Source organism: Pelodiscus sinensis, chromosome 18 (assembly GCF_049634645.1).
Source record: "Pelodiscus sinensis isolate JC-2024 chromosome 18, ASM4963464v1, whole genome shotgun sequence".
Taxonomy (NCBI): Eukaryota; Metazoa; Chordata; order Testudines; family Trionychidae; genus Pelodiscus; species Pelodiscus sinensis.
This window is the reverse complement of record NC_134728.1, coordinates 655,866-683,572: the sequence shown is the minus strand read 5'-3', so window position 1 is coordinate 683,572 and position 27,707 is coordinate 655,866. Positions and strand designations below refer to the sequence as shown.

Genomic DNA, 27,707 nt, shown 5'->3' with positions numbered 1-27,707 from the left:
AGCAGGAGAGCAGCTGCCTTGTGAGGGGTTAAAGCAGGTAGCTCGTAGCTGCTGTCAGATCTGCAAGGGGCACTGCCCCCCTCCTGGTGACTCCCACCGCCACCGCCGAGCCCACGCCGAGTGTACACACACGGGTACATACATACACGGGTACACACACGCAGGGGTACACCCCACACAGGTACACACACACACACACTCAGGGGTACACCCCCCACAGGTACATACACACACACACACACACACACACACACTCGGGTACACCCCCCACAGGTACACACACACACACACACACACACACACACACACACTCGGGTACACCCCCCACAGGTACATACACACACACGCAGGGGTACACCCCCCACAGGTACACACACACGGGTACACACACACACTCGGGTACACCCCCCACAAGTACACACACACACACACACACACACACACTCGGGTACACACACACGGGGTACACCTCCCCACAGGTATACACACACACACACACACACACACACACACACACTCGGGTACACCCCCCACAGGTACATACACACACACGCAGGGGTACACCCCCCACAGGTACACACACACGGGTACACACGCACACTCGGGTACACCCCCCACAGGTACACACACACACACACACACACACACACACACACACGGGGTACACCCCCCCCACAGGTACACACACACACACACACACACACACACACACACACAGGGTACACCCCCCCACAGGTACACACACACACACACACACACACACGGGTACACACACACAGGGTACACCCCCCCACAGGTACACACACAGACACACACACACACTCTCCAATGGCCAAAGGAACTGAGGGAGGCTCCCGCTGTGTTTCCGAACAGATCCTGGGGGAGCCGCGGCAGCAGCGGAAGCTGGTGGCCGAGCTGACGCTGACCAACCCGCTGTCCGTGGCGCTGCAGGGCTGCGTGTTCACCGCCGAGGGGGCCGGGCTGACCGAAGGCCAAAGGACCCAGGAGCTGTAGGTGCCCTGCTCCCCGGGGCGGGCAGGGCCAGCCGAGGGGAGACGCGGCGGAAGGGCCCGGCCAGAGGGCAGAGCCCACAGGCCCCTCCGCCGGGGCGCAAAGTGCCCGAGACCCTCCCCACCCGCCGACAGCCACGAGGGCCAGCGGGGGAGCTCCCGGGCCTCCAGACGGGTGGCCCCGAGGCGCTGCGGCCGGGCCAGCCGAGGCCGCCCCCGCAGAAGCAGCCGGAGGGCGGGCCCCGGTGCATGGGGCTGCACGTGTCCCACGCGCCCACTTCACCGCCTGCCGCCTCGAAGCAGGTTTCAAAGAGCAACGAGGAAGCTCTCCCGGCCCCCCCCCGTGTCCCCCTCAGGCTGGTGCTGCTGGCGGGGCCCGGGGGACAAGGCTATTCAGTGCCACGGGGCTCCTGGCAGGGCCCTGCCTGGGTCTGGCCCGAGTACCGGCAAGTGACCCCAGCAGGCTGCGGGGACCGGGCTGCCCTGGCCGGTGCCCTGTTGAGCCTGGCCAGCCCCTATTGCCCTGGCCGGCGCCCCCCTGCCCTGGCTGGTGCCCCCCTGCCCTGGCTGGTGCCCTGTTTAGCCTGGCCAGCCCCTATTGCCCTGGCCAGCGCCCCCCTGCCCTGGCTGGTGCCCTGTTGAGCCTGGCCAGCCCCTATTGCCCTGGCCGGCGCCCCCCTGCCCTGGCCGGTGCCCCCCTGCCCTGGCCGGTGCCCCCCTGCCCTGGCTGGTGCCCCCCTGCCCTGGCCGGTGCCCTGTTGAGCCTGGCCAGCCCCTATTGCCCTGGCCGGCGCCCCCCTGCCCTGGCCGGTGCACTGTTGAGCCTGGCCAGCCCCCATTGCCCTGGCTGGTGCCCCCCTGCCCTGGCCGGTGCCCTGTTGAGCCTGGCCAGCCCCCCCTGCCCTGGCTGGTGCCCCCCTGCCCTGGCCGGTGCCCTGTTGAGCCTGGCCAGCCCCCATTGCCCTGGCTGGTGCCCCCCTGCCCTGGCCGGTGCCCTGTTGAGCCTGGCCAGCCCCCATTGCCCTGGCTGGTGCCCCCCTGCCCTGGCCAGTGCCCTGTTGAGCCTGGCCAGCCCCCATTGCCCTGGCTGGTGCCCCCCTGCCCTGGCCAGTGCCCTGTTGAGCCTGGCCAGCCCCCGTTGCCCTGGCTGGTGCCCCCCTGCCCTGGCCAGTGCCCTGTTGAGCCTGGCCAGCCCCCATTGCCCTGGCTGGTGCCCCCCTGCCCTGGCCAGTGCCCTGTTGAGCCTGGCCAGCCCCCATTGCCCTGGCTGGTGCCCCCCTGCCCTGGCCGGTGCCCCCCTGCCCTGGCCGGTGCCCCCCTGCCCTGGCCAGTGCCCTGTTGAGCCTGGCCAGCCCCCCCTACCCTGGCTGGTGCCCCCCTGCCCTGGCCGGTGCCCTGTTGAGCCTGGCCAGCCCCCATTGCCCTGGCTGGTGCCCCCCTGCCCTGGCTGGTGCCCCCCTGCCCTGGCCAGTGCCCTGTTGAGCCTGGCCAGCCCCCCCTGCCCTGGCTGGTGCCCCCCTGCCCTGGCCAGTGCCCTGTTGAGCCTGGCCAGCCCCCATTGCCCTGGCTGGCGCCCCCCTGCCCTGGCTGGTGCCCCCCTGCCCTGGCCGGTGCCCCCCTGCCCTGGCCAGTGCCCTGTTGAGCCTGGCCAGCCCCCCCTGCCCTGGCTGGTGCCCCCCTGCCCTGGCCAGTGCACTGTTGAGCCTGGCCAGCCCCCATTGCCCTGGCTGGCACCCCCCTGCCCTGGCCAGTGCCCTGTTGAGCCTGGCCAGCCCCCCCTGCCCTGGCTGGCGCCCCCCTGCCCTGGCTGGCACCCCCCTGCCCTGGCCAGTGCCCTGTTGAGCCTGGCCAGCCCCCCCTGCCCTGGCTGGCACCCCCCTGCCCTGGCCAGTGCCCTGTTGAGCCTGGCCAGCCCCCCCTGCCCTGGCTGGCGCCCCCCTGCCCTGGCTGGCACCCCCCTGCCCTGGCCAGTGCCCTGTTGAGCCTGGCCAGCCCCCCCTGCCCTGGCTGGCACCCCCCTGCCCTGGCCAGTGCCCTGTTGAGCCTGGCCAGCCCCCGTTGCCCTGGCTGGCGCCCAGCTTTGCTGATTTTGCGTCTCCCCCCAGCGCCGACGCCGTGGAGCCCGGGCAGGAGGCGAAGGTGCGGGTGGATCTGGCCCCCCAGCAGTCCGGCCTGCGCAAGCTGGTGGTGAATTTCGAGAGCGACAAGCTGAAGGGGGTGAAGGGCTTTCGCAATGTCATCGTGGCCCCGCTGCCCAAGTGAAGGCCCCGGGCCCCGTCTGCTCCACGAGTCCCCTCTGCAGAGCCAGCGCCGAGTCAGAGCCCCGCTCCCGCCCCTCCACCCCAGTGCTGCCAGCTGGCCCGTGCCAGGGCTTCCTCTGCCCGAGAGCCAGCCCAGACCGGAGCTGCTCCTGGACCCGCTGGCCAGAGGCGCCGGAGCAGCCGCCACGCCCTGGGCGTCGGGCCCGTTATCAGCCGGCCCCACTCACCTGGCCAGAGCAAATCAGCCCAAAGGAGGAGGAGGGGGAGGGAGAGGACCCCAGGGCAAGACCCCCCCCCCCCGGCTTCCTCCCACACATCTGACACGTGCTCGGTGGCACGACCCCTGGCCCTGGCCGAGCACAGACTGGAGAGGGACGGTCCGCGCTCCCCGCCCTCTGCCGCTCCCCCTGCGGGATCTGCCTCCGCGTGGCTGCAGAGAGCACCAGGTTCCTCCTCGCGGGGCCCACCACGCGGCCCCCTCATGCCCTCTGGAGATTCTGGGCTGAGGGGGAGACTGGCCCAGAGGTGCCCTCGCATCCCCCCCCTGCCTGCGGCTTGTGGTTATGCCGGCACGGGGAGGTGGGGAGGGGGAGAGGGAAGAGGGGTCCACCTGCCGGAGGCGCTGGGGAGTTGGTTCCAACACGGGCCTTTGTGACCCCAGGCCACGTTCCACCTCCGCTCCAGCCCCAGCTGGGTTAGCAAAGCCCAGGCTGCCAGCCCGGCCACAGGAAGGACGTTAGACAATCGTCCCTCGCCCCCAGCTCGGTTTGTCTCAGTCTCCGCGGCACACGGGGTCCCCCTCGGGCAGGGCCCCCCAGAGACCCAAGCGGAAAGCTCTGGCGAAAGCAGCGAGGAGACAAATAAGGCAGCCGGGGCCGTCAGACCCGTCCGAACACCCCGTGTGGAAGGGGCACGGTGGGGATTGAACCTGGCTCAGCCTGACGTGCCAGCAGCCGGCTCTGGGGTCCCTACCATGGCCCTGTATGTGCTAACCTCTCCCCGCCCCCCCGCCCGACGTGCTAAAGAGCCAGTGCCCCCCACCCCTCTCCCGAGCCCCACGAAATCCCTCCAGCCCCAGCAGAAAAGGCCTTCGCAGGGCAGGGGGCCCGTCCTTGGCAGTGGCTCCCTCTGGAAGGGAAGGGTGCACCTGGCAGGCCTCCCCGTCTGGGCAGTGCAGAGCCACGGGGCCTGTCCGCTACATCGGTGCGCAGCGGAGGGTTAATAACAATCGGCTTGGCCTGGTGGGACCCATGCTCCGAGGATGCTGGCCGGGTGTAACGGGGCGTGGGGAGAGGCAAGGCCTCCCTGGGCTCTCCTTCCAGCCCTCCCTAGCATCTGTGTGAACCAGGAGGCACTCCAAGAGGTCTGAAAAGTTTGCCGGTTCAATCCCACCAGCCCCCCTTCTTCCGGCATAGACACCAGCTCGAAACGGCCCTTTCCCCCGGCTGTAAATACTCCGCTGGGAGGCTGAGCAGAATTAACTAACCCACCCGCAGGAAGCCAGACACTTGCCCGCAGGGCCCGCGCCCGCTGGTACCAGTCGGCGATGGCGGGAAAGTGCTTTTGGAAAGCAGCGAGGCAGGGAAAGGCTCGCACCGCGGGAGCCGGCCTGTGTGGGGCTGCGATGTATGTTCTATCTAACCTCCAATGTACAGAGAGGGGCCTGTGCTCGCTTTTCTGGCCCTTCTCCTGGTGTCCCGCCAACGGGCTGTGCGAGGGCCAGACGGACACTGGCAGGGACACAGAATAAAGTTACTTTTTCACTTTCAATCTCAGACTCGCTGCGTTCTTTGCGTCCCGCCCCACGGGGCGCCCATTCATCTCTGGCTCGCAGCCGGGTAGGTGCAGGGGGGTTTGTCCCCTAAATGCAACATAAATTTGCCTTTTCTACCCTCTCTAGGAGAATTAATGCTCCCAGTAAAATGCTGGTCCAGGGATATTTCTATATCAATTGATGCAGGAATCCAAGAAAGCCATTTTCTGAGTTCCCTCTAAATGACTCTCTGTGCGTCTATAACTGCAAAACCAATACATTCAGCAGCAAACAACTACGTAAACAGTCACGGCTGTTTGGGGGCTGGTCATCCCCTTGCAGAATGCTGAATCGAGCAAACCTCATACTTTGGAAAACCTTAACTCATGCAACCTTAACTCTGCCCCCTTGCGCAATGCCCCGACACACCCCACTCACACTCACGCCTTTCTCTGCCCACTCCACGGGTGCTGACACACAAGCTCCTCACCTTCTGCATCACATTCACGCTCCCCTGCAGGGCTCCAGCAAACACTATTGAAAGACAAAAGGCAGGGAGAGGAAAGGTTGCTCACACCAGCTTCTCGCTCCAGGTGCAGGCAGGGTATTAGGCTGGCTGACTAACTCGTGGAGGCAAGAGCTGGGCCTCCTTGGTCGAGGAGGGAGTGGGCTGGGGGTGCAGGGGCTGGGTGGGAGGGGGGCTGCAGAGCTGGAGTGCCAGCCTGGTTCCCCAGTGCTGAGAGGGGAGCCCCGATCCGGAGGGGCCAGATCCAGGCAAGCTGGGGGGCTGAATGCTCTCCCATGTAGGCGGCAGCAGGCCCAGCTCGCCTGGAGAGGAGGCAGCCGCTAGCTCCGAGTGGCAGTGGGACGCAGCGCCTCCATGGAGCCCATTGTGGCAACAGAGCTGGCCGGCTAAAAACAGGCCGGAGAGCCGGAGCAATGGCTCAGGCTGGCTCCAAACCCGCCTGGGTCCCTGGGCATGTGCCTGGAGGCTGGGCCAACCCACTGCCTGGCTATCTGAGCTCTGCAGGGAAGAGCCGCCCCAGCGCCAGCGGCGTCGGGCCCTCCGCAGGAGACAAGCGCGCCCCTCTCCAGCGGCCAGCCCCGGGGGGGCAATAGAGCAGGGCCGGGCGACTGCAGCCATTCCGTGGGAATTTCCAGAGGGGCTGGGACTTGTCATTTCCTCCCCACTCCACGTCCACAAAGCCCCACGCCAGAGCTCCGAGACCCTTCCCCCCAATCCTAGTGCCTCCCGCCTGGCCTCTGCCCCCGCGCCCCTGGATTCCAGAGCGTCACCGCCTGGCCCTCGGAGACGCCGGCGCCGTGAGCAATCACATTCCACCCGACGCCGAGAGAAATCTCAGCGATGCTGGGAGGGAGACCAGCTCCCGCTGGAGAGCGAGGCCGGCTCGCCCAGGGCCAGGCCAGGGGCCGGAGAGACCCGCACACTCAGGCTTTCTCCGGATTCTCCCCCGGGTGCTCTAGCACCGGGCAGCTCCACGGATGCCAGCGGTGATGGGAGAGGACCGGCCTAGACAACGCGGAGCAGAGCCACAGGGGGAACACGCCAGCCCCACATTTGGCTGTGGCTCTCCTCCCCCCACGGCCCCACCGGGGGCTAGCACAAGGCGAGTTTGATCTCTAAAGAGCTCAGCGTGGACAGGGCTTCCAGCCGAGGGCAGCTGCATTCCCTGGCAGCGCATCCTGCCTCCTCTTTGTGCTCCAGGGATCGCTGCGGGGACGGTCTCTGGCCAGCGTTAGGCAGGGGGACAGAGCAGAGGATCAGAGGTGGCCCATTTCTCAAGACTCCATAAGAACGTCAGCACGGCCAGGCCGGCTCAGACCAAAGGTCCCTCCAGCGCAGGGTCCTGTCTGCCCACGGTGGCCAGGGCCGGGCAGCCCAGAGGGAGGGAACCGAACAGGGAATCCTCGCGGGATCCCTCCTGTCGCCCACTCCCAGCCTCTGGGAGCAAACTGCAGCTGGGGACCATTCAGAGCAGGGAGCCCTGGCCCCACTGTCTCACGCTGGAGGATGGGTCTGGGCCCACCCTGGGACAAAGCCAAAGCAGCCTCTTGCGCACCCGACTTGGCCCAGACAGCGGCCCCTGAACGCCAATGGGGGCTGTGAAAGCTGTTCCTCCACCTTGGGGGATTTTTCTTCCCCTCCCTTCTACGTCCCATGGAAGCACCCACCCCCAACCCTCTGCTCCGGCCCTGACCTCCCAACTCCCTCCCAGATCCCACCCCCTTTCCATCCCACACCCCCCCTCCTGCCCTGGCCCCCTCCCACTCTCCAAATCCCTTGACCACAGCCTGGAGCTCCCTGCATCCCAAATGCCTCTCCCCACCCCAGCCCCCTCCTGCATGCTGATCCCCTCATTTTGGGCCCCAGCCCAGAGCCGAGAGCGCGGCCCTGCTGGGGGGCTGCAGTGGAGAGCAGAGTTCAGTTTGGTCTCTCCAGGGCCACCCCAGGGGCGGGCGAAGATGCTGGACGTCCCTAGCGCTCCCGACTTCCAGCAGCAGTTGGCTTATTGCTACTCCGACCAATACTGCAGCACCTGCCGCCCGGAGCCTGATGGGAGCCAGCTCGGTGCCCTTCTAGGGCTGGTGTCACCGTCCGGCGCCACTAGCTCCAAGGCCTCTTTGGCCCTGAAGAGCCGAGGCCGAGGCAGACATGGAGCTCTCAGGGGCCAGGTGAGCTCTCAGCCTGTCCCATAATCATCCCCCACAGCGCTGGAAGGCTGGGCCTCTCCAGAGCAGCTGAGCAGAGGGGAAAGGGCCGGGAGCCGGTGGGGTAACGCAGGTTGACACGAGTCCCAGGGCCGCCCGTGTTTGTGCCTTCCCATTGTGAGTTCACGTGGAGGGAGGGTAACGTGCCCGCAGCCTACGAGGCCGGTTTGCTTTGGGCGAGGAATGCGCAATCCACGCCAGATTAGATCTTCCAAATGCGCCCTGCTGACCCCCGCCAAGCTCCTCTCCCCTATAACGTGTCACGTCAATGCAGACCGACCGCACGGCTGGAAAGGGGGGGGGGGAGGCTGGGGCAGATTTAAGTGACGCCGTCAGCCATGGGGGAAAGGAGGAGATTGTGAACACTCCCTCCCGTGTTCCCTGGCAGCTCAGACTGAAAGCCTCCACGAGCAGAAACAGACGCTAGAAACTGACAGGCGCTCGTCTTAATTCCCTCTTTTCAGAGGAGGGAAGGACTCCTGGCGGGAGCCAGTGGGGAATTCTCCAGCTGCAGGGTGGTCTGACAGCGCACCACGGCAGCACAGGGTATTAAGCCACGGGAGGTGTGATTTCAATTCCTCCCTCCCGGGGCATTACTTGCTCTTTGCGGTTAGTTAAATGCGGCTAACGAAGGAAATGGGGGTGTTACGACAAGAGGAAAGCTGGGAGCTTACGATGAGCAGACAAACTGAGTGCTGCGTGGAAATCCTATTAGCTACACAGGCACACAGGGACCGGGAGACAGAAAAAAACCTTCAAGCGTTGAGATCTCCCCTCGCACACCCAGCCATAAACCTGTTATTCCCCCGGAAGCCCCCAAGACAAGGATTGAAAAGACCAAGCCGCATGGGGCTCTGATCCCACCTGTGGCGTAGCGGGGGGGCTCTCTGCTCTGTAACTCGGTGCCCCCCCGTGATGTAGTGTCAGGACCTTGCTGGCCGCTGTGCTTGGGCTGTGGATGACCCCTACTGGCCTCTGTCTGTGAGCACGGCCCAGCAGGTGGGCTGCCTAGGTCACCTAGACAAAGACCCAACCGGTCAGACCGGTTGAGGGCAGCTAGGGAACTAAGGAAGTGAGTGTGCGGGGGAAGGGGCAGTTTCCAGCTGGAATCATGGAGACGGACTAAGGAGGGGGGCTGGGAGTCCAAGGGCCGAGGCACCCCATCTCAAGGGGTGCCCAGAATCCTGTAGTCATGTCACGTCTGTGCTGTGCTGTACCCTGAAGGAGCAATAACCCCTCTCTGTTCTACTGGCTGGCGGAGTCTGTTCTTGCTGCTACAGGGCTGCATGATCAGGGGAACCCCAACTCGCTGTCACATCACTGTGATGATGCAGTCGGGGTTCCCCCCGATCCTGCACCCCCGTAGCAGCAAGAACAGACTCCACCAGCCAGTAGAACAGAGAGTGGTTATTGCTTCTCCAGGATACAGCCCAGCACAGACGTGACGTGTTTACAGGAGTCAGGGCCAGGATCTCTCAGACCCCTTGAGATAGGGTCCCTAGGCCCTGGATTCCAGCTGTCTCCTTAGACTGGTTCCTCCATGATTCCAGCCCAAAAACCTCCCCCTTTTCCCAGCACACACCTCCTTTGTCCAGCCTCTTCCCTTAACTTGTAGAACGGGTTTTAGCCACCGCCCTGGGGTGTAAGGCACCCCCTGCTGGGCCCTGCTTCCAGACAGCTGCCAGTGGGGGTCCCTCACAGCCCACGCACAGCAACCAGCAAGGAACTTACACTACACCACAACCACCTTCAGGGGCTAACGGCCGACCTCCTCCCGGCCAGCCCCGCTTCTCTCCTCCCCCCATCTGAGATCAAGTGTGTCCGGTATTCTTTTGGAAGCCACCTGGTAACCCTAGTCACACTGTTGACTCAGATTTAGCTTGGGGCCCGCTCTGATCCCTAGATCCCTTTCTGCAGGACTCCTTCCTAGACAGCCACTGCCCATTCCGAGAGACGCGGATTGGTCCTTCCTCAGTGGAGCACTTTGCATTTGTCCTTATTAATCTTCATCCTGTTGACCGCAGACCATTTCTCCAGATCATTTTGAATGTTGACCCATCCTCCAAAACACTTGCAGCCCCTCCCAGCTTGGGAGCATCTGCAGATACCAGTATCTAAATTGTGGATGAAGACATTGACCAGGACCAGTCCCAGAGCAGAGCCCTGCGGAACCCCCCTTGTTCCGCCCTTCCAGCAGGACTGTGAACCGTTAGTAACAACAGTTAATAGTAATAGTACAGGGGGGCTGCTTGTTTTAAAAAGCCAGAGGTATCTGTGCTCCTGGAGAAAGGGACGCTAGAATCCTAGCACACTAGAACTGCAAGGGCCCTCACGAGGTCCAGTCCAGGCCCCTGGCCTCCCGGCAGGACCAGGCACCATCTACATCATCCCTGCCAGGTGTCTGTCTGATCTGCTCTTCAATATCTCCAGGGATGGGGATCCCAGGACCTCCCCAGGCAATTTATCCCGGTGTTTAACCACCCTGACAGGCAGGACATTTTTCCTAAGGCCCAACCTAACCCTCCCTTGCTGCAGTTTCAGCCCCTTGCTGCTTGTCCTCCCGTCACTTACAGGGGAATACGTTTTGTCAGTTTTGTCCCCGATCTGTCTCGCTCCTTGAGCTGGTCCCTAAGGAGGAGCGATGGCTGGGCAGATGGGGGCTGTGGCTGCAGACTGATGGGACTGACAGGACAAGGCCCAGGACGTGGCACGCTCCGTCTGCCAGCCAAGGCACGCTGGGCTGGGCACATTTCTGCCTTTCTCCCAGGATCACTAGGGTCTAAAGTTCTCGGCCCAGCTCAGCAGCCGGGCCGGGGGCCCAGCTAGCTGTGAGCGCTGCCCTCACACAGGGGTTTAGGACCCCGCTGGCGGGTCTGAATCTCTGCCCTGCCCCCAGCTCAGTGAGCGAGAACGCGAAGCTCGTCAGCCGGCTTACGGTGCAGGGGCAGGAAAGCAGCTATTCCTTGCCCAAGTCCGTCTGTCCTCCTGCCTGTCCCTGAGCACTGGGGGAGACCTCCAAAGGGCCCCTAGGCAGCCAGCTACAGCCAAACATGGAGGAGCCCGTGGGGGAGGGGAGAGGCTCACACAGAGGCCAGGTTTGCGTGTGGTGGGTTGGGCTGGCCGGCGGGGGGCAGGCAGCGGGATGGAGTTACTGCTCCGTGAGTGGAGGGCGGTGCTGGGGCAGCACACAGGCAGCGGGGGACGGGGACGGGGTGGTTTTACCTCTGACCCCTGCGGTGGCACCCGCTCACCTAGGCTGCGGGCAACGAAATGGGAGAGGGGCTCAGATTGTTCCTGCTCTGTGGCTAGCCAGCCACCTCCCCCGCAGCCCACCGGACTCTGTTAGTTTAAAGCTGGGGCGGGGGCCACTGACCCACAGAAAAATCAGTCGGGGGCCGCACACAAGAGCCAAACAAAACCAAAACCCCCTCCTGGACATGGCCCCTGAGTGACGAGAAGGCCCCTCCCCCCATTCCCCCGCGCTCCAGCGCCTAGTGGGGCGCAGGCCGGTAGATTGTGATCCCGTCCTGCAGTTGGCACAGACTCCCCAAAGCTTGGTGGCGGGGGAGGGGGGCAGAGGGAGACCTGAGCCTCAGGGGCTGGATCCAGGATTTAGGAAACTGTTCTGTTAATGCCAAGCCTGCCCTCCCCAGACTGCTCCAGGGCTGGCAGGGGAATCACAGAACACTAGGACTGGGAGGGACCTCGAGAGTCAGCGAGTCCAGTCCCCTGCCCTCATGGCAGGACCCAGCACTGTCTAGACCATCCCTGATAGACATTTATCTACCCTGCTCTGAAATATCTCCAGAGATGGGGATTCCACAACCTCCCTGGGCAATTTATCCCAGTGTTTGACCACCCTGACAGGTAGGAACTTTTTCCTAACGTCCAACCGAGACCTCCCTTGCTGCAGTTTAAGCCCATTGCTGCTTCTTCTATTCTCAGAGGCCAAGATGAACAAGTTTCTCCCTCCTCCTCATGACACCCTTTTAGATACTTGAAAACCGCTATTATGGCCCTCCCCCCCCATCTTCTTTTCTAAACAAACCCAATTCTTTCAGCCTTCCTTCATAGGTCATGTTCTCTAGACCTTTCATCATTCGTGTTGCTCTTCTCTGGGCCCTCTCCAATTTCTCCACATCTTTCTTGAAATGCGGTGACCAGAACTGGACACAATACTCCAACTGAGGCCTAACCAGCGCAGAGCAGAGCGGAAGAATGACTTCTCGTGTCTTGCTCACAACACACCTGTTAATGCCTCCCAGAATCAGGTTTGCTTTTTTGGCAACAGCATCACACTGCTGACTCCTATTCAGCTTGTGGTCCACTATAACCCTAGATCCCTTTCTGCCGTACTCCTTCCCAGACAGTCGCTTCCCATTCTGTGTGTGTGAAACTGATTGTTCCTTCCTAAGTGGGGCACTTTACATTGGTCTTTATTAAACTTCATCCTGTTTACCTCAGACCATTTCTCCAATTTGTCCAGGTCATTTTGAATTCTGACCCTATCCTCCAGAGCAGTCGCAACCCCTCCCAGCTTGGTATCATCTGCAGACTTAATAAGCACCCTCTCTATGCCAATATCTAAATTGTTGATGAAGATATTGAACAGAGCTGGTCCCAAAACAGACCTCTGCGGAATCCCACTTGTTATACCTTTCCAGCAGGATTGAGAACCATTAATAACTACTCGCTGAGTACAGTTATCCAGCCAGTTATGCACCCACCTTACAGTACCAGCAACTTGCCACTGAAATAAGCCAGCAGGACTGAGCACAGGAGGGCTGACGACGACAGTTTTACAAAGTCATTTTTCAGAGAACTGTTCATTCATTAAACCTCCTGGGTTCACCCTTCCATGGCAGAGAAAAAGGCGAGACAGTCACTTATGGTGCTGCAGCAATACTGGCACGCACATGAGGGAAATACATTTCGGCTCCCTCTCCAGAAGGGAGGTTGGATATTTGTCAAAGCTGACAAAACATAGTTAGGCTCCTAAGCTGGACTGAAAACACAACTACACACTGGCATCTGTTCACAACCCCTGGAGACGGCTGGCATTCCGGGACTAGAGTTTTTAAGAGAATCACAGACCACCAGAACTGGAAGGGACCTCGAGAGGTCGTGTCCAGCCCCCTGCCCTCACAGCAGGGCCAAGCATGGCCTAGGAGAGGTTACAACCTGCATTCTTTTCCTAGCTTGAAAGGAGCCTTGCTCCCAAGATCTGAAGTCTTATTCTTGATTTCAAAACCCGGCTCTGACTCTACAGTGCTGCACTGCCAAGGCTGACTATCGGCGACAGCAGTTGGGGGTCATTCTAACATGCCAAACAGCTAAACCTCCATTCAATTGTAAAACACAAAGCCAAGCAGGTTTGGCGTGATTCTCCAAATATCAAGATTGCAGCGTTTGTGCGGCAGCAGCCTGGTGCTCTTATAAACGTCCCTGGCTCTTGCCAAAAGGCCAGATTGAATGCAGCAGCTAACGCAGAGGCCTGCAGGCTGACCTGTACATACCAGGCTTGAAATCAAAAAGCAGAGTGCAGGCATGGAGGACAAGGCCCCGCATACGGACTGCAGGATGACCCCTCTCCTAGCACGAGAATAGTGCCCCCCCAGTTCCTCACTTCCCCTTCCCTCCCTCCCAGAGCTGGAACACTGCGAGGAGTGGGGACGGAGCGCAAATCCAGCAACTTGCATGCTCAAAGTGGTGGGAGTGGGAGCAGTAGGGATGTTAAAATTCGATTAATCAACTAATCGAATAGTCGACAGAATGTCCATCGAGTATTCGATTAGTCGATAAGGGCACCTCCGCTTTGAAGTGCAGCAAGGGCCTGCCTGGCTGTTGCTACAGTTCAAAGGTGGACATGCTGCGCGGCGTTCTACTCCAGCGGGGGCTCTGGGGCAGCTCAAAGAGTGACGCTCGGCATGGAGCTGGGGGCCAGCGGGGGACTCCCCGAGTCCCGGCTCCACGCAGCGCTTCCGCTTTGAAATGGACAGGAAACCGGGGACTCTTGTACATTTCAAAGGTGGAACCTTGCCGCTGCGCCCCAGCCCTCTCCCACGGAGCTGGAGGGAATGGGCTTTTACGCCGGCTTCCCTCAGTACCCCGTCCCCTCCCCCTGCCTCTTGCAGATAGAGCCAGCAAGGTGGGGGGAAACAATTAATGTGGCGACTATCCGATATGCTTTTGGAGGAGCAGGAAATCGGGGCTCTGCTGCCCCACGGCGCGACACACACGTGGGGCAGGAGGGCAGACTGAGCCAGAGGTGGCAGCCATTGGCTGCTGTGGCCCACTGAGGGGAAGGAGGACCACTCCTGCAGCCCACCTACTCTCCATGGTTGCCCACCCCTGCTCTAGCTCCTAAGATGAATTTCCAAGTGAGTAGGGAAATGAGAGAGGTCTCCTCACAGTCAAAGGAAGGGTGGCCAACCCGACTGCCTTCCATGGCAGTCAAAGCAGCACTGAATTGTAAATATGCCCTGGACTGTTACCTTACCACCCCTTGCTGATTACATGGGTGTGAAGGCATCCGTCCATTCAGACATGAACTAGGCCCCCCTCTCTCTCACCCCCCCCAAAGTTATTCCACCGGCACCAGCCCCTCGTAGCATGGATCTTGAGCAGGATTCTAACTACAGGGTAGTTACTGACCCATTTCCCAGTTAGTGGTCGTTGACTGGGAATGACTCCTCTCCGCAGTAGAGCCCATTGGAGTGGAGGGGTTTTCGGGGTGCTGATGAGCTCAGACAATCGTACAAGCGGCTAAAGGTCAGCTGGCAATCTGCCAAGCTCAAGTGATACCTCCCAGCTGCAGAGCTCCTCAGCGAGGACTCGCTTGCCGCCCCTGCACGTTCACCTGACTGCTCTAAGCAAAGCAAAACCTGAGGATGCCAGTGCAAAATGGAAGCTCACAATGAAATAAACCCAATACCATTCAACAACACCCTCTTTATTCAAAAATAGATCTCTGAGACATTTCAGAATATACTGCTGCCACAAACGGCAGCCTATACTTCTAAATTAATTCCTAAATCAATTCATATACAGATTTATGCTTTTTTTTCTTCTTTTTTTAAACAGACGCTTCAGGGAAATCCAATAAATCTGCACCCAGTTCACCGGGCATCCTTTGCCGCCCCCCCCCCCCCCCCCCCCCCCCACATTAAAAACCACAAGACTATTTAAATTACGCAAAATAAAGTAAAACACGCACAATTTTTGGAAGAAAAATCAAAGCATTTCCATTTAAAAAACAAACATACAACTTTCTCACAGAAAATCCAGCCAAAACAGCAATTTGAGATGTGAACACTCATTTGTCTACATAATTTCTATGACAGTTTTGCTTCATTTTTGTCCTGAAATGGTTATGTAGTCAATCACTGGTCAAGAACAATACAGAATGGGGTTAGTGCCACTGTGCTGGGACAGGATAGAAATGCATCTTCTGGTTTGTGTTTACGGGTCGGGGGTGGGGGTGGGGGTGGGGAGGGATTTTTTTTTGGCCAAAGCAGAGAGTGCACGGTACTTTATGGTCCAAACATTCAGATGAAGGGCTGTCCACTCACATCAATTCATGGAAGGGTATAGTTCTGCCCTCAGGAATTCTCCTCTGCAACAAGGGGAAAGCGGACTCCACAGCTGGGCAGTAAGGAGACAAGAATAAAAGGGCCAATATGAAGTGCATGAACTTTTCACAAGGTGAAATGCTCGTTTATTCAGTTCCACTGAATGCTGAATAAGCCATTAAATTCCCTGCCAAATAAATTAATGAGCGCACAGAACAAGCTTTGTATTTCTATAGGTTTCCTCTGCCTTTGAAAAGAGCAGCTTACGACCACAGGGACGCACAAACAAAGCACAGGGCTCTGCCTTACTGGTTCCAGCCTCTATTACAGAACCTATACCTCCCAATGAAGTGTTTCCAGCAGCTTGTGAAGCCTGAAAAAAGTGTTTAAGTCCAAACCAAATGGCCGGATTGGAATGGTTTGCAATGAGCAGGCAGGCCTGCTGGACAGAATGAATACACAAAAACGTAACCCTGTCGACATCCAGGGCAGTCCTAACATTAGCTAGTATGATAATGGAATCAGATTTGCTAGTTTTTAATTTTTTCCCCAATAAAAATCAACTCACATTAATATGGGATATGAAAACTACATCCATCCTCCCAATATATGCATGCATATGATACTGACGTATGACATACCTGGTGTGTGTATACAGATACACACAGACCCGTATAAGTTGATACCCTTGGTAAATAAAATATTTATACCACATTTAGCTTCAGTCTATCAAATTAACTTATTTAACGCAAGGAGACAAAATTCATAGAACAAGATTTCAATATAGCCACTCCCAAGTTCATAATGAAAGGTACCTGAGAGATCACTTGTTTTATTCCACCACACCAACCTCTTGGCTTATTACACGTCTGTAGCCTTTTCATGTATATAACACACAGGGAAAATGTGGTATAAATATAATACAAGGAAGTTGGAATAAAATTCACTTCTACGTATGCCCAGTACCCTGTTCTACACTGCTCAGCCGAGTGCAAATTAGGAAGTTCTCTCTAATTCATAAAAACAAGTTTTGGAAGAAATTCATTCATTTCTACTGCCCATTCTGCGAGTCTCAGTGCATCCACGCATGCACCATACCAAACAGGAATCACCTTGAGGGCATTCCTGAAAGAGGAAGAGCAACCAGCGATTTAACAAAAAATTAACCGTACTGTTGCTCTGTGGACACGCCCCCATCCCAGTACAGTGCAGTCCACCCCCCAACGCACAATAACCACTCTACTGCTTATGGATTTGACCTTCAGAAACCCAACCTACAGACAAAACTGATTCAGAAATAATCAGACACTTTTATAGAGGAAAACAACATTTCTTGGAAAACTTTCAAGATATATGTACATGATTCCTATACGTTCTGCGGGAATAACAAGTGCTAAGAGCAAACGGAAACTAGTCTGAGTACAGAAAATGTGAGAAAAGTTTCTTTTCAAAATATATATGGACTCTATACCCACGCCCTTCAGAACATGGACATACACACTCTCTACCTTCCCCTCAACGTGAGACACTGTACACAGAGAGCGCGCATGTGCGGCTGGTAGGCTGAAAGTAGGGTCTGTATGTTCATTCCTATGGTAGGATTTCCAGTCAGCGTGAGAGCTTTCTTACTTCTGCTGGTACTAAGGGGAATTAGTAAATGCGGGCACCATTAGTTCTAGTCAGTCGAAAATAAATCACCAGCAGATGGCAAAGGTGCCAACCCTCCTGTAACGTTGGGCAGCAGCGACAGATCTGGAAGGCTTTGGATGTGAGATTTCAACTCCTTGCGGACTTGGGTTACCCGAGCAAGCTTCTGTTTATACTCCTGCAGAGAGGAGACAAGGAAATAAGATTAGAAACAGATTTTCACAACATGAGCAGAGTGTACATCCTGCGACTTTAACAGGAGAGGTTTTCTGGAGAAGATGGATTACTAACTCAGAACAATCATTACAGGGTGTTGTAACTATGGTTTGTCCCAAGATACTAGAAACAAGGTGGATGAGGTAATCACTGGATTTATGGGTTGTTATAAAAATCTGTAACTGATGACTTCCCTTTTTGTTCTGGGGCTTATCACAAAAAGCTGGGGGTCACCCAATGAAATTAACAAGCAGTAGATTTAAAGCAAAAGGCAGCATTTCTTCACACAGCGCACAGTCAACCCATGGAACTCCTTGCCAGAGGAGGTTGTGAAGGCCAAGACTAGAACAGGATTCAGGAACTACATAAATCCACGGAGGTTAGGTCCATCAGTGGCTATTAGCCAGGATGGGTAGGGATGCTGTCCCTGGCCTCTGTTCGTCAGACGTTGGGAATGGACTGCTGTTGATTGATTCCCTGTTCTGTTCACTCCCTCTGGGGCACCGGCATTGGTCACTATGGGAAGACAGGACCCTGGGCTACATGGACCTTTGGGCTGAGTTAGTCTGGCTGCTCTTAACAGGCCACTCTACCTGGACTGATCCCTTAGAATACATTCCAACTACTCATGCTAAACAAGTCTTCCACCTTGTATTTAGCTGTAATGCTCAGAGTACCTTTCCCACCTGAGAGAGCTATATGGCTAGAAAGCTGGTCGCTCACCAACACAAGTGGCTCCAATAATAGGTATGACCTCTCCCAACTGGTCTCAACAATAATTACCGGCAGTCTAGTCATTCCCCGTGTTCCAACGAGTCCACGTTCCCAACATGGGACTGACAGGACAGCCACAAGCATTAGCATTCCAGAGCCATAACTCTCCTCCTACTGCGAAGGGGTAGTGGCCCCCAGGACCTGCGTCAGATGTGTGGCAGAGTGCACGCTTAAGGCCAGGAGAGACCGTTAGAACTTCAACGGCACTTAGCACGCTCAGGCCAACAGCCGAAATGAGACCAAGTCAATGAGCACCGCTAGAGGGACCTGACTATTGCCCACGGCCCCTGCAATGCCAAGGAAGTGACTTCTCCCTGGCAACGAGGTAGGGGTCCCATCGCTGGTCACTGCAGAAGACGCTTTCTTCAAACTCCATCTAAAAATTCAAAGCGAATCTGGATTTCCTCTCAGATTTTTAGCCTCACTCCTATTTAGACAATAAAACACGACAGCCCCATGCTGACGTTGTGGCCGTCACAGGCCTCCATTCCGTACAAGAATGTCCTACAGCGCCCTCCCACCTGCAGAATGGCAACAGCCTTTACTCCACACGCATTACGGAACGACATTCTGAGCAGTCTACGTCGACACTCCCTTGTGGGACTATAAAAGTAGCCAAGGATAGAGGGAAATCGTTACCATAAGCCAGCCAATGTGTGTTATTAGCACTTAGCACATATTAGGCACCTGATTATTAGCCATAACCACTGTAGCATTATAAGGGAGCAGTGATTCAAATGATGCCCAGAATCACTAAGCGCGAACGAGGAATCGGAGGGTCGCAGTCTCTGCTAACATCAGAAATGGGCAACAGCAGGAGAGCAGGATGTAGGACGGGTGCTGACGAGCAAACCGGAAAGGGAGCCTCCTGAGAGCTAGCAGCCAGGGCTGGGGCTCCCAAGTCCAGTGAGTGAGTATTTTAGAGCACCAGGGAACTTGCCCTTGAGTCCTACAGCCAGAAGACGACCTGGGAAGCCCGGAGGAGGATGGGGGGGGGGTGTCTGTCAGAAGCCCAACCGCCTAGGAAACCACCTTCCATCACCACATTATCCGGTCCGGTAGCGACTTTTAGCGACTGACAAGCCAGACGAACAGGAGTGAACGACCCAGCCCCACCCATTAACTGTGGAGCAGGATTCCTGGTGGAGCACTCGCCCTACGTACAACAGCACTAAGATAGCAAAGTGCCAAAGGTGATACATATGAAACCATTAGCATATTCATCTGGCGTTGCTCCGGTCCTCAAGGAGAGGCCAGGGCAGAGGGCGTGGGAGGTGCAGGAGTCAGGGTTGGGGGTGGGGTGAGGTGTGTCCCCCCCCCCCCCCCCCCGAGACTCGTACCAGGGCTGCTTGCTCATCCCATGCTCTTGCTTCCTGACCAGGACAGGAAAAGTGCCCAGCTCCTGCACCCCCCAGCAGAGTTCCCCTCGCTCTCTGACAAAGGGGAACAGTCAGCAATGTCCCTGTACAAATCTGGGGGGAGGCGGAGCTTCAATCCCCATGCCCTCTCTAGAAGGCACCCCAGGGTGGGAGAGGGAGGCTCAGGAATCATGCATGATGGCGGCGAATGAGATCCCCACCAGCCCCTTTCACCTGCCTAATGGCACTCTGTTCTGTATGGCTTTCTGAGCAGCAGCCCCATTCCAGGCACATCCAAATTTGGTGGTCCTAGCCACCCACCCACACACTGAGAGTCGTTTCCATGCAGTGTCACAGGTATGTCTGCTAATTGCTTATCCCCTATTTTTCAAGTCATTTGTGAAATGTGATGTAAATCTGTTAGTGACACAATGCGACTGAGGCAAAATGAAACCCTCAGACTGCTGAGCATGTATCCCTGTAAGTCAATTATAATACTGATTTCTTCTTTAATTAGTAGTAAGAATAGAACTGTTTACTATCAAAACCATTATCTTTGAAGAACAACTGGGAGTTTAATAGTGAATCTGCCTTCTGAAGAGTTTACAACTTTAATCTGAATCCAATGCCCCATTTAAGTCCTTACAATGATGGAAACTCTCCCCACCTTCTGCACATAACAAAGCAAAATATGCCCCACACGATCATGAGTGATGGGTTTCCATACTTCGGTTTCTTGCCTTGTACTGGAACAGATAGAATTGAGCTGATTGCAATAATGCAGACAGTTCCACACTTGCAGTGGGTGTATAATGTATATTGTACATTTCCAGCTGGCGCTCACATGCAGATTTCCTGACATCCTATTTCAAACTGATACAGATTCACCAGGCTAAGGGAGTAACGGCTCATTATGTCAAACATCAACATAAACACACAGAACAACAGACTGGATAGCTGACATTCAAATTCGAGGCCTCCATATTACTGCTAGCTTCTGAAGCAGCACCCAAAGGAACAGCAGGCTCAAGAGCAAAGGGCCGCGGAGGCATTGGTGCGCGAAGGACCATGTTAAGAGTGTGTCCAACATCCACAACGCCTGTCACTTCTCCAATCGCAGGTCTCAACACGCCATCTCAGCGAACGGGTGCATACCGGGCCTTTCAGCTACTCCCCGCACTGCTCCTAAGGCTGTCTCTGAACAGCCCAGGTCAACCCTCGCACTTTGCAAACAGCTGGGTAGACAGTGCTGTGGAGTTGTGGCCCAGGCCCTGAAGTCCACCCTCCTCCCTGGGCTTCAGAGCCCAAAGTCCTGGCTACACAGAGGTCTTCAGAGGGTGAGCTCTGCTAGCCAAGGGCTGCCAATCTGGGCCGGGAGGCTCGCTGCTGCTGACTGCAGGTGCTCTACGTGCACGTTACGGAGAAAAGAGCCGCTCTCAGGGTCACACAAGAGACCCTGCAAGAGTGCCAAGTGGGAAGGGTGCTGACGGGCTTTAGCCACAGCCCAGGGTCATGGGAGCATAAGCAGCAAGGCGGCTGAACTAGTGCCCTGCAGGCAGGGCCAAAGCTGAAGAGCAGAGAGCTTGGGAAGGAAGGATAACAGAGGGACAATGTGTCACAGACACTTCATATGGGGAAGCAAGGGGGCAGGAAATGCTGAAGGCATAAGAGAGGAAGAGAAAAGACGACCGTGGTATGAAGCTGAAGGCACGAAAGAACAGAACAAGAGATGTGGGAGAGACGCTGAGAGCAGCACGAAAGCTCGAAGGACAGCTTTCCAATGTAGTCATGTTTCCTTTCTTCACCCTGCAGCCTCCCTCTCCCCCAGGCTGGTTCCCATGTCCTACCAGAGAAAGGAACCGCCAGAGAAGAAAGGGAGCCGGGAGGGCAACCTGTGCAGGGAACACAGTCGTGTTCTTCCCCTCTCCCACCTGAGTCTTAGCGATTACAATTCCATGGGTGACTGTGTTGTACCCCGAGCGATGGCAAACGGCGTGCTCTGCTAATGAGCAGCAAGTTGTAAGAGGGCAGAACACGGCACTCTCGTGTACCTGGAATACAGGCAGCAAAGGGGCTTGTACGGTGTCTGCTCACAGACAGCAGGTGGATAGTGCAGCATCTACAAGCAGCTTTCTGCAAAGCCGCCGCTGTCTAACAATGGCAGTGCAGAACACTGGGGTTCACCAGCACAGACAAGGCAGGGCAGCCAGCATGCCTGCCACTCACAGCACGCAGGAGAAGCTAAAGGAGCACGGAGGTCAGCAAAATGAACCGGTACGATTGCACAGAGGGGCGACAAAGGACACTTGAACAAGGGATGCCGTCAACTACTCTAAAGACATGAGGATGTATGCATGCAAATAGAACAGTTTCTGCCCCGCTGGGAAGGGCAGAGCCTCTCCCTAGTCTGAGATGCAGGTCTGGGCACAAGGGAAGAGGAAGAGCATGCCACGATAGCGAGGAGGATAAAGAGCTTCTTATCCTAATGAACTGACAACCACAGCAATCTCATTCTTCCCTTCCCAGAAAGATTTTCAGGCCTGTACATCTTTGGAGTGCCCCAGTCAAGTCTTGCGAGAAAATACCTTCACATTAAACAACTTGAAAAACACACCAGATAGCCCAGGAGCATGTTAGAAACTAACAGAACAGGTAGATGGCATCATGATGGCTTTTGTGCACACAACCCACTTCTTCAGATGACTGAGTTAAGGGTCTCAGGGACAAATAAAGCAGAGAAAGAGAAGGGATGGGGAGGGAAAGAGAAGGAAAACATATATTGTCAATTAGCGGCCACGGTAAATGAGGCTGGCAGAGTGGGTTCTTCGTACTCGAAGTACATGGTGCTTGGCTTTTTAGGTCATTAGGGTGTGGATCGTCGCCGGCCACCCAAGCAAAGTCTATGTTTAGATCTCTATTGCAGGTGTCAGACTTGTACATGAAACCAAGTCCTGCAGCTTCTCTCTCCAGCTGGGTTTTGAAATTGCCTTGGATTAATATTGTCACCTTTAGCTCCATTAGTGAGGGCCCTGGCAAGTTAAACTGTTCCCTGACAGGGTTGTGTGTGCAAATATCTGGTTTGCATCTATTAACCCCTCTCGTAGAGACTGTCCAGTTTGGCCAATATCCACGGCAGAGGGGCGTTGCTAGCACAGATCACATTGGTGGATGTGCAGGTGTATGAGCCTCTGATGCGGTGGCAGATGTGGGTAGGTCCTGTCATGGCATTGCTGGTGTAGATGTGTGGACAGAGTTGGCACCGGAGTTGATTGCAGGGGTGGGATCCTGAATGAGTTTGATGGGGGTGTGCTGTGCGGTTGCTGAAAGCATTTGTCTGAGGTTAGGGAGTTGTGTGTCTGCAGGCGAGGACTGGCCTGTCGCCCAAGGCCTGTGGCAGTGAGGGGTCATTTTCCAGGCTAGGTTGTCGGGTGTTGACAATGTGCTGGAGGGGGTTCAGTTGGGGGCTGTAGGTGATAACCACTGGTTTCCTATTTTCTTTGCCGGGCCTCTCTTGAAGAAGCTGATATCTGGGTACTTGTTGGGCTCTGTCAATGTGATTTAGCACTTCTCCAGATGGGTACTTCAGTTTTAAGAATGCTCTATATTGGGGTGGGCAATTTTTCGCCAGAGGCCACTTCAAACATTTCTGAAGTGCCCCAGACCGCCCTGGAAGGGGCGGGGCCAGGATGCTTCCAGGCTTTCCCATCCTCAGACCACAATTCGCCTGGGGTGGGGGAACCCCTTTGCCCCCCTCCCACTAAGCACCCATGCCTCTGGCAGGCCAGGAAGAGGCTTCGCGTGCTCCCCTGCCCACAGGCCAATTAGAGCCTGGGGGCTGGGGAAGTGCACGAAGTTTCCTCAACTCTGCCAGGAGCACGTAGCACTTTGAAGCACCGCGTGCTCCTGGCAGGGTGGGAGGAGACTTCACATGCTCCCTCACCCCCAAGCCCTGATTGGCCTGGGGGCAGGAGGAGCACGCAAAGTTTCCTCCGCCCTGCAAGGAGCACATGGCAATTCAAAATGCTGTGTGCTCCTGGCAGGGCAGAGGAAACTTTGTGCGCTTCCCCCACCCCCAGGCCATAATTGGCCTGCGAGCGGGGGAGAGGCAGGGCCTCCGCAGGCCGGATCAACCTGCTTGGCAGGCCAGAGCCAGCCCAGGGAGACCTTTTTGCTCTATATAGATCTTGTAGTGTTTGTGTGTGTCTGTGGGACTGCAGCAAATCCGGTTGTATCTTAGGACCTGGCTGTAAACAACTGATACCGCAAGTACCCCGGAAAAGCTCTGCCGCGTCCAAGGAATGCGTCTGCTTTTTTGGAACAGTTTTCAAAAAAGTGGATGTGTTCTTTAGGCATCCCTGTATTCCTCATTGTGTGAGGAAGAAGGGATGTGCCAAAAGAGGAGGTTTTTCTGGGATTTGGCCCCATGTAGACAGGCCCAATTTCGGAAAAGCCTCTTCTGGAAAAAAGTGGAAAAAGATTCGCAAATGGTGGGTTGCAATTCGCGTCTCTGGTTTCAATACAGCTCTGCAGTCTAGACATAGCCTTGCATGGATGCTAGAGACATGTGGTAAGGGTGCTAGGAGGCCAGAGCTGAGGAAACATTGTTCAAGGTCAGCCACAAAGATGGTGGCACATTGTGGGACCATGCAGGTGCCCACAGCTGTGCAGCTGACCTGAAGATATAAACTGCCTCCAAACTGAAGATAGCTGTGGGTGAGGACAGAGTCACACAGCTCTGAAAGCCAATTATTGCAAGCCAATTAAAAAAATCCCAGCTTGTAAGGGAGGCTACAAACTTAATTTTATTTACAAGTTTGATACCTGCAACAGGAGGGCCAAACTCCGGCTACATTCCACATCCTAACACCACAAAGCAAGCACCAGGTACTTAACAGTACTTAGCACACTATCCGCTTCATTTACCATGGACACTCCAATTGACAATTTCCCCCCTTTTCTCCTTCCCCGCCAAATCCCAGCTCTTTCCCTGCTATTTATATGGAAACCAGACCCCTTAATACCATTCATCTGCGCTCAGGAAAGCCCATGGTCCCATCTACATTGTTAGTCTGTGAGGTGCTGCAGGACTATTCGGTATTTTTACAGACCAACATGGCTCCCCCCTCAGAAACTTTTCCACACAGAAATCGCACATTTTGCAAACCTGTCTGGGTAGCACACTGGCCCTGAATGTTGGTGCTGCAGACAATGTGGACACAGACAGTTTCTTCTGGGGGGCGGAGGGGGATACAGCCCACGGGTTAGATCACACGGCCCAGCGCGATCCCCTGGCTGCCAGTCACAGACACTGCTCCAAGTGGCAATTGTTAGAGCCAGGGTGTGTGTATCTGCATGGTGCACGCCCCACCTCCAGCACCATCCTTGCAGCCTCCCATTCGCCAGAAACCAGTCAATAGGAGCTGCAAGGGCAATGCTTATGGGCATGGGCAGCGCACAGAGACCCGCTGCCCCCCAAGGTGCAAGCCACATGGATATACACACATGCTGGCCCCAGCAGCTGGAAGTTTTCATGGCATGCGGGGCTGCAGCAGCCAGGAAACTGCCCAAAGGGGCAGTGTGTTGCTTTGAGCATCTCACACCTGGGAGGAATGGGGAGGGGGGAAGGGGAGGGCAGGAAAAAAAGGGTAGTACTTTGTGCCCGTCCAGCCCCACAAGAAGGTGGCTCCCATTGGCTGATTTCCAGACAGTGGGAGCTGAGAGCCTCTTCTGGTCCCACGCCCCGTCGGCTTGCAGTAGTGCTGAGAAGCACCTGGTCTCTGCAGCCCGGCGCTCCGAGCGACGTGCAGGGGTGGGGCAGGCAGGGAGGTCCCTGCACACCATACTTTGCCCACTCGAGACAGCCCTACCACACCCAGCTCCAGGGGGTAAATGCGCGTATCTGAAGAGTCACTGGATTTTGAACACATATCAGTGGCAAAGCACTTCAGGGTCCCCGACCACCACCTCTGTCCAACCCTTAGAATGTTCTTTGCCTGCAGGCTGGAGGGAGCATGATCTACCCCACACCGGTATTACTGCAACAGCACCCCAGAGTGTTAGCCAAAGGGCGGATCCCCACCGCGCTGTGCGCGGAGCAAGCAGACGACAACTGTCCCTGGCTAACAAGCTTACAGAGGGGGCTCAGAAACAGATCAGAGCCGTGAGGGAGACGCTGCGCCAGGGCAGGCTGAGGAAGAGACCCAGGCACTGAAGGTTTTGCTAGATGATCGAAAGGAAAAAGAGGCACCTCAGGATGCCAGGACAAAGCATTAACTGGAGGGGTTGACCCACAGCCCAAGGAGCTACCATCCAACGTGGCTGTTGATTACACTGCAGATTTTGTATTAACTACTGTCTGCTCAACAGCGTGGCAGTCTGGCCATGCCCTGTGGGTCTCACGCTCCTGGCGGATATTATTAGCCTCAGACTCGCTGTTGTCCTTTATCTTGACAGGAGGCAGCATCCACAAGTTAAGCGAGTCACACTCATCACAGCCTAGTCCATGGTTTTAGGATGAAAACCTTCTTCTTGGGACAAGCTCTGTGTTGGGGGAGAGGGGCGCACACTACCCAAGGTTCCAGCCCAGGGACCCTAAAGTAGCAGCAGCAGGCAAGGTTGTTTTTCCTTCCGACTTGGCAGCTTTTTACCTGGGCCTCTTCCCCAAATATCTCCCTCTGGTACCTGTTAACCAGCTCTCAGCTCACACACAGCTTCTTGTTCCTCCCTTTCTCCTTCTGGGCCGTCAAAGCAACTCCACTGGCTGTACTTGGCTGAGGTGCTGAGTGATTTGCCTGAGGGAGCAATCTACCTACCAGAGGCAGCAGCACGGGGAGGAGAGGAAGCTGGGGGGGAAGGGTGGTGTTCTGAGATGACAGTGGCTACTCTGGCCAGGCAGGCAGCCCAGCTCAGTCCCTGCTTGCACGAGGTCAGGGACCTACCCCCACCGCAGCTCTGCAGTTTAAACGCAGTAGGAGCTGGGCTGCCCGGCCACCCAGTTCTTACAACATTTAAGCTGCAGAGCCACAGAGGGGGTAGCTCCCGGACTCAGTGAAAGTCAGGACTGAGCGCTGCTTCTTTTATCGACTGATTACGTAGTCAATAAAAATTCTATCGACTACACGATTAGCAAGTTACTCACCTCTTAACATCCTTAGGATGCACTGAAACAGCCCAAAGGTCCCTACCTAAAGTCCCCCCAAACCTGCAAATCTTGAAATATGCTTAGAAAACTGCTGCTTTCTGTGGCCTCGGCCTGCGATCTCTGCACATCACTGACTGCCGTGCTGCAGAGCAGCGGTTCATTAAGACTGGCAGCATTGGGATGTCGTTTGCCTTTTATGGTCAATGTTACAAGACCAGATTCAATATTTGCTGTAGGGTGGTTTGGAGGGGGAGGCTGGACAAACGGACACTGTGCACTGGAAGTGCCCTTCCCAATCAGCGGTCACAGCAGCAGACAAATTCATTGCTCAGGGCAAAAGAATTTTGCTTTTGGGCCAGTCCAGAATCAAAATGTAACACCACTAAATCCGAGCCTCTGACAGGAAAACACTCACTTAAGAGAAACAATGTTTGACCATTAAACTGATAAGATAGGAAGTTCAGAGGGAAGGCTATTCCTGAGCTTAACTTACCCTATTGTGTTAGAGCACGGGTTCCCAAACTGGGGAGGGAGGGGAGAGGTGGGGTGGGATGGGGGGGAAAAACACGTGCAGAAATTCCAGGGAGGGGGCGTGAGGCAACCCCCCCCCCCCCCCCCGGCCAATCCCACTCCAAGTTTTGCTGCTATTTTTTGGGAGGGGGGGGGCATGAGGGTTTCTCAAAAATCAAGAGGGGGCGTGATGCCGAAAAGTTTGGGAACCACTGTGCTAGAGGATAAGGAACTGCAAACTTTTTCATAGCATTTCTCTCCCTCCCCCCTCCCCCGCCATTTAAACGGTTAACTAAATTAAAAGGGATTTTACATCCCTAATTACACTGGCAACTTCTCACTTAATTTATAGCCATGCAATATTTTGTATGCAATTACAGCAGCTGCTTAGCTGTTACTGCTCAAGAAAAATCTTGGGCGTTTCAGATAGTTCTCTTCAAACATTCACTCAACGTGTAGCATCAGGCAAAAAAGCAAACAGGAAGTTAGGAATCATTAAGAAAGGGATAGAGAATAAATTAAATGTCATATTGCCTCTACATGGCACACCCACATCTTGAACACTGCATGCAGATGTGGTTGCCCCAACTTTAAAAAAAAAAAAAAAAAAAAAAGATATTAGGAAGGTTCAGACAAGGACAACAAAAATGATTAGGGGTATGGAATGGCTGCTGTATGAAGAGACATTAATAAAACTGACTTTTCAGCTTAGAAAAGGAGACTAAGGAGAAATATG

General features: G+C 56.0%; 2 protein-coding genes across 3 annotated transcripts in view; one reads left to right on the top strand and one right to left on the bottom strand.

The window, feature by feature from the left end:
• The window catches only part of TGM2 (transglutaminase 2), a 49,576-nt gene extending 44,535 nt beyond the window's left edge, over nucleotides 1–5,041 (top strand). The window contains exons 12-13 of the mRNA XM_075900810.1: nucleotides 874–1,010; nucleotides 3,116–5,041. Coding sequence (XP_075756925.1) covers nucleotides 874–1,010; nucleotides 3,116–3,272 — 294 coding nt within the window. The 3' untranslated portion in view covers nucleotides 3,273–5,041. The remainder of the gene's footprint in view (nucleotides 1–873; nucleotides 1,011–3,115) is intronic.
• Nucleotides 5,042–14,685: 9,644 nt separating this feature from the next.
• Nucleotides 14,686–27,707, bottom strand: part of RPRD1B (regulation of nuclear pre-mRNA domain containing 1B) — a 48,540-nt gene continuing 35,518 nt past the window's right edge. For both annotated transcript variants that reach the window (XM_075900802.1, XM_075900803.1), the window contains exon 7: nucleotides 14,686–17,150. In XM_075900802.1, coding sequence (XP_075756917.1) covers nucleotides 17,001–17,150 — 150 coding nt within the window. In that variant the 3' untranslated portion in view covers nucleotides 14,686–17,000. The remainder of the gene's footprint in view (nucleotides 17,151–27,707) is intronic.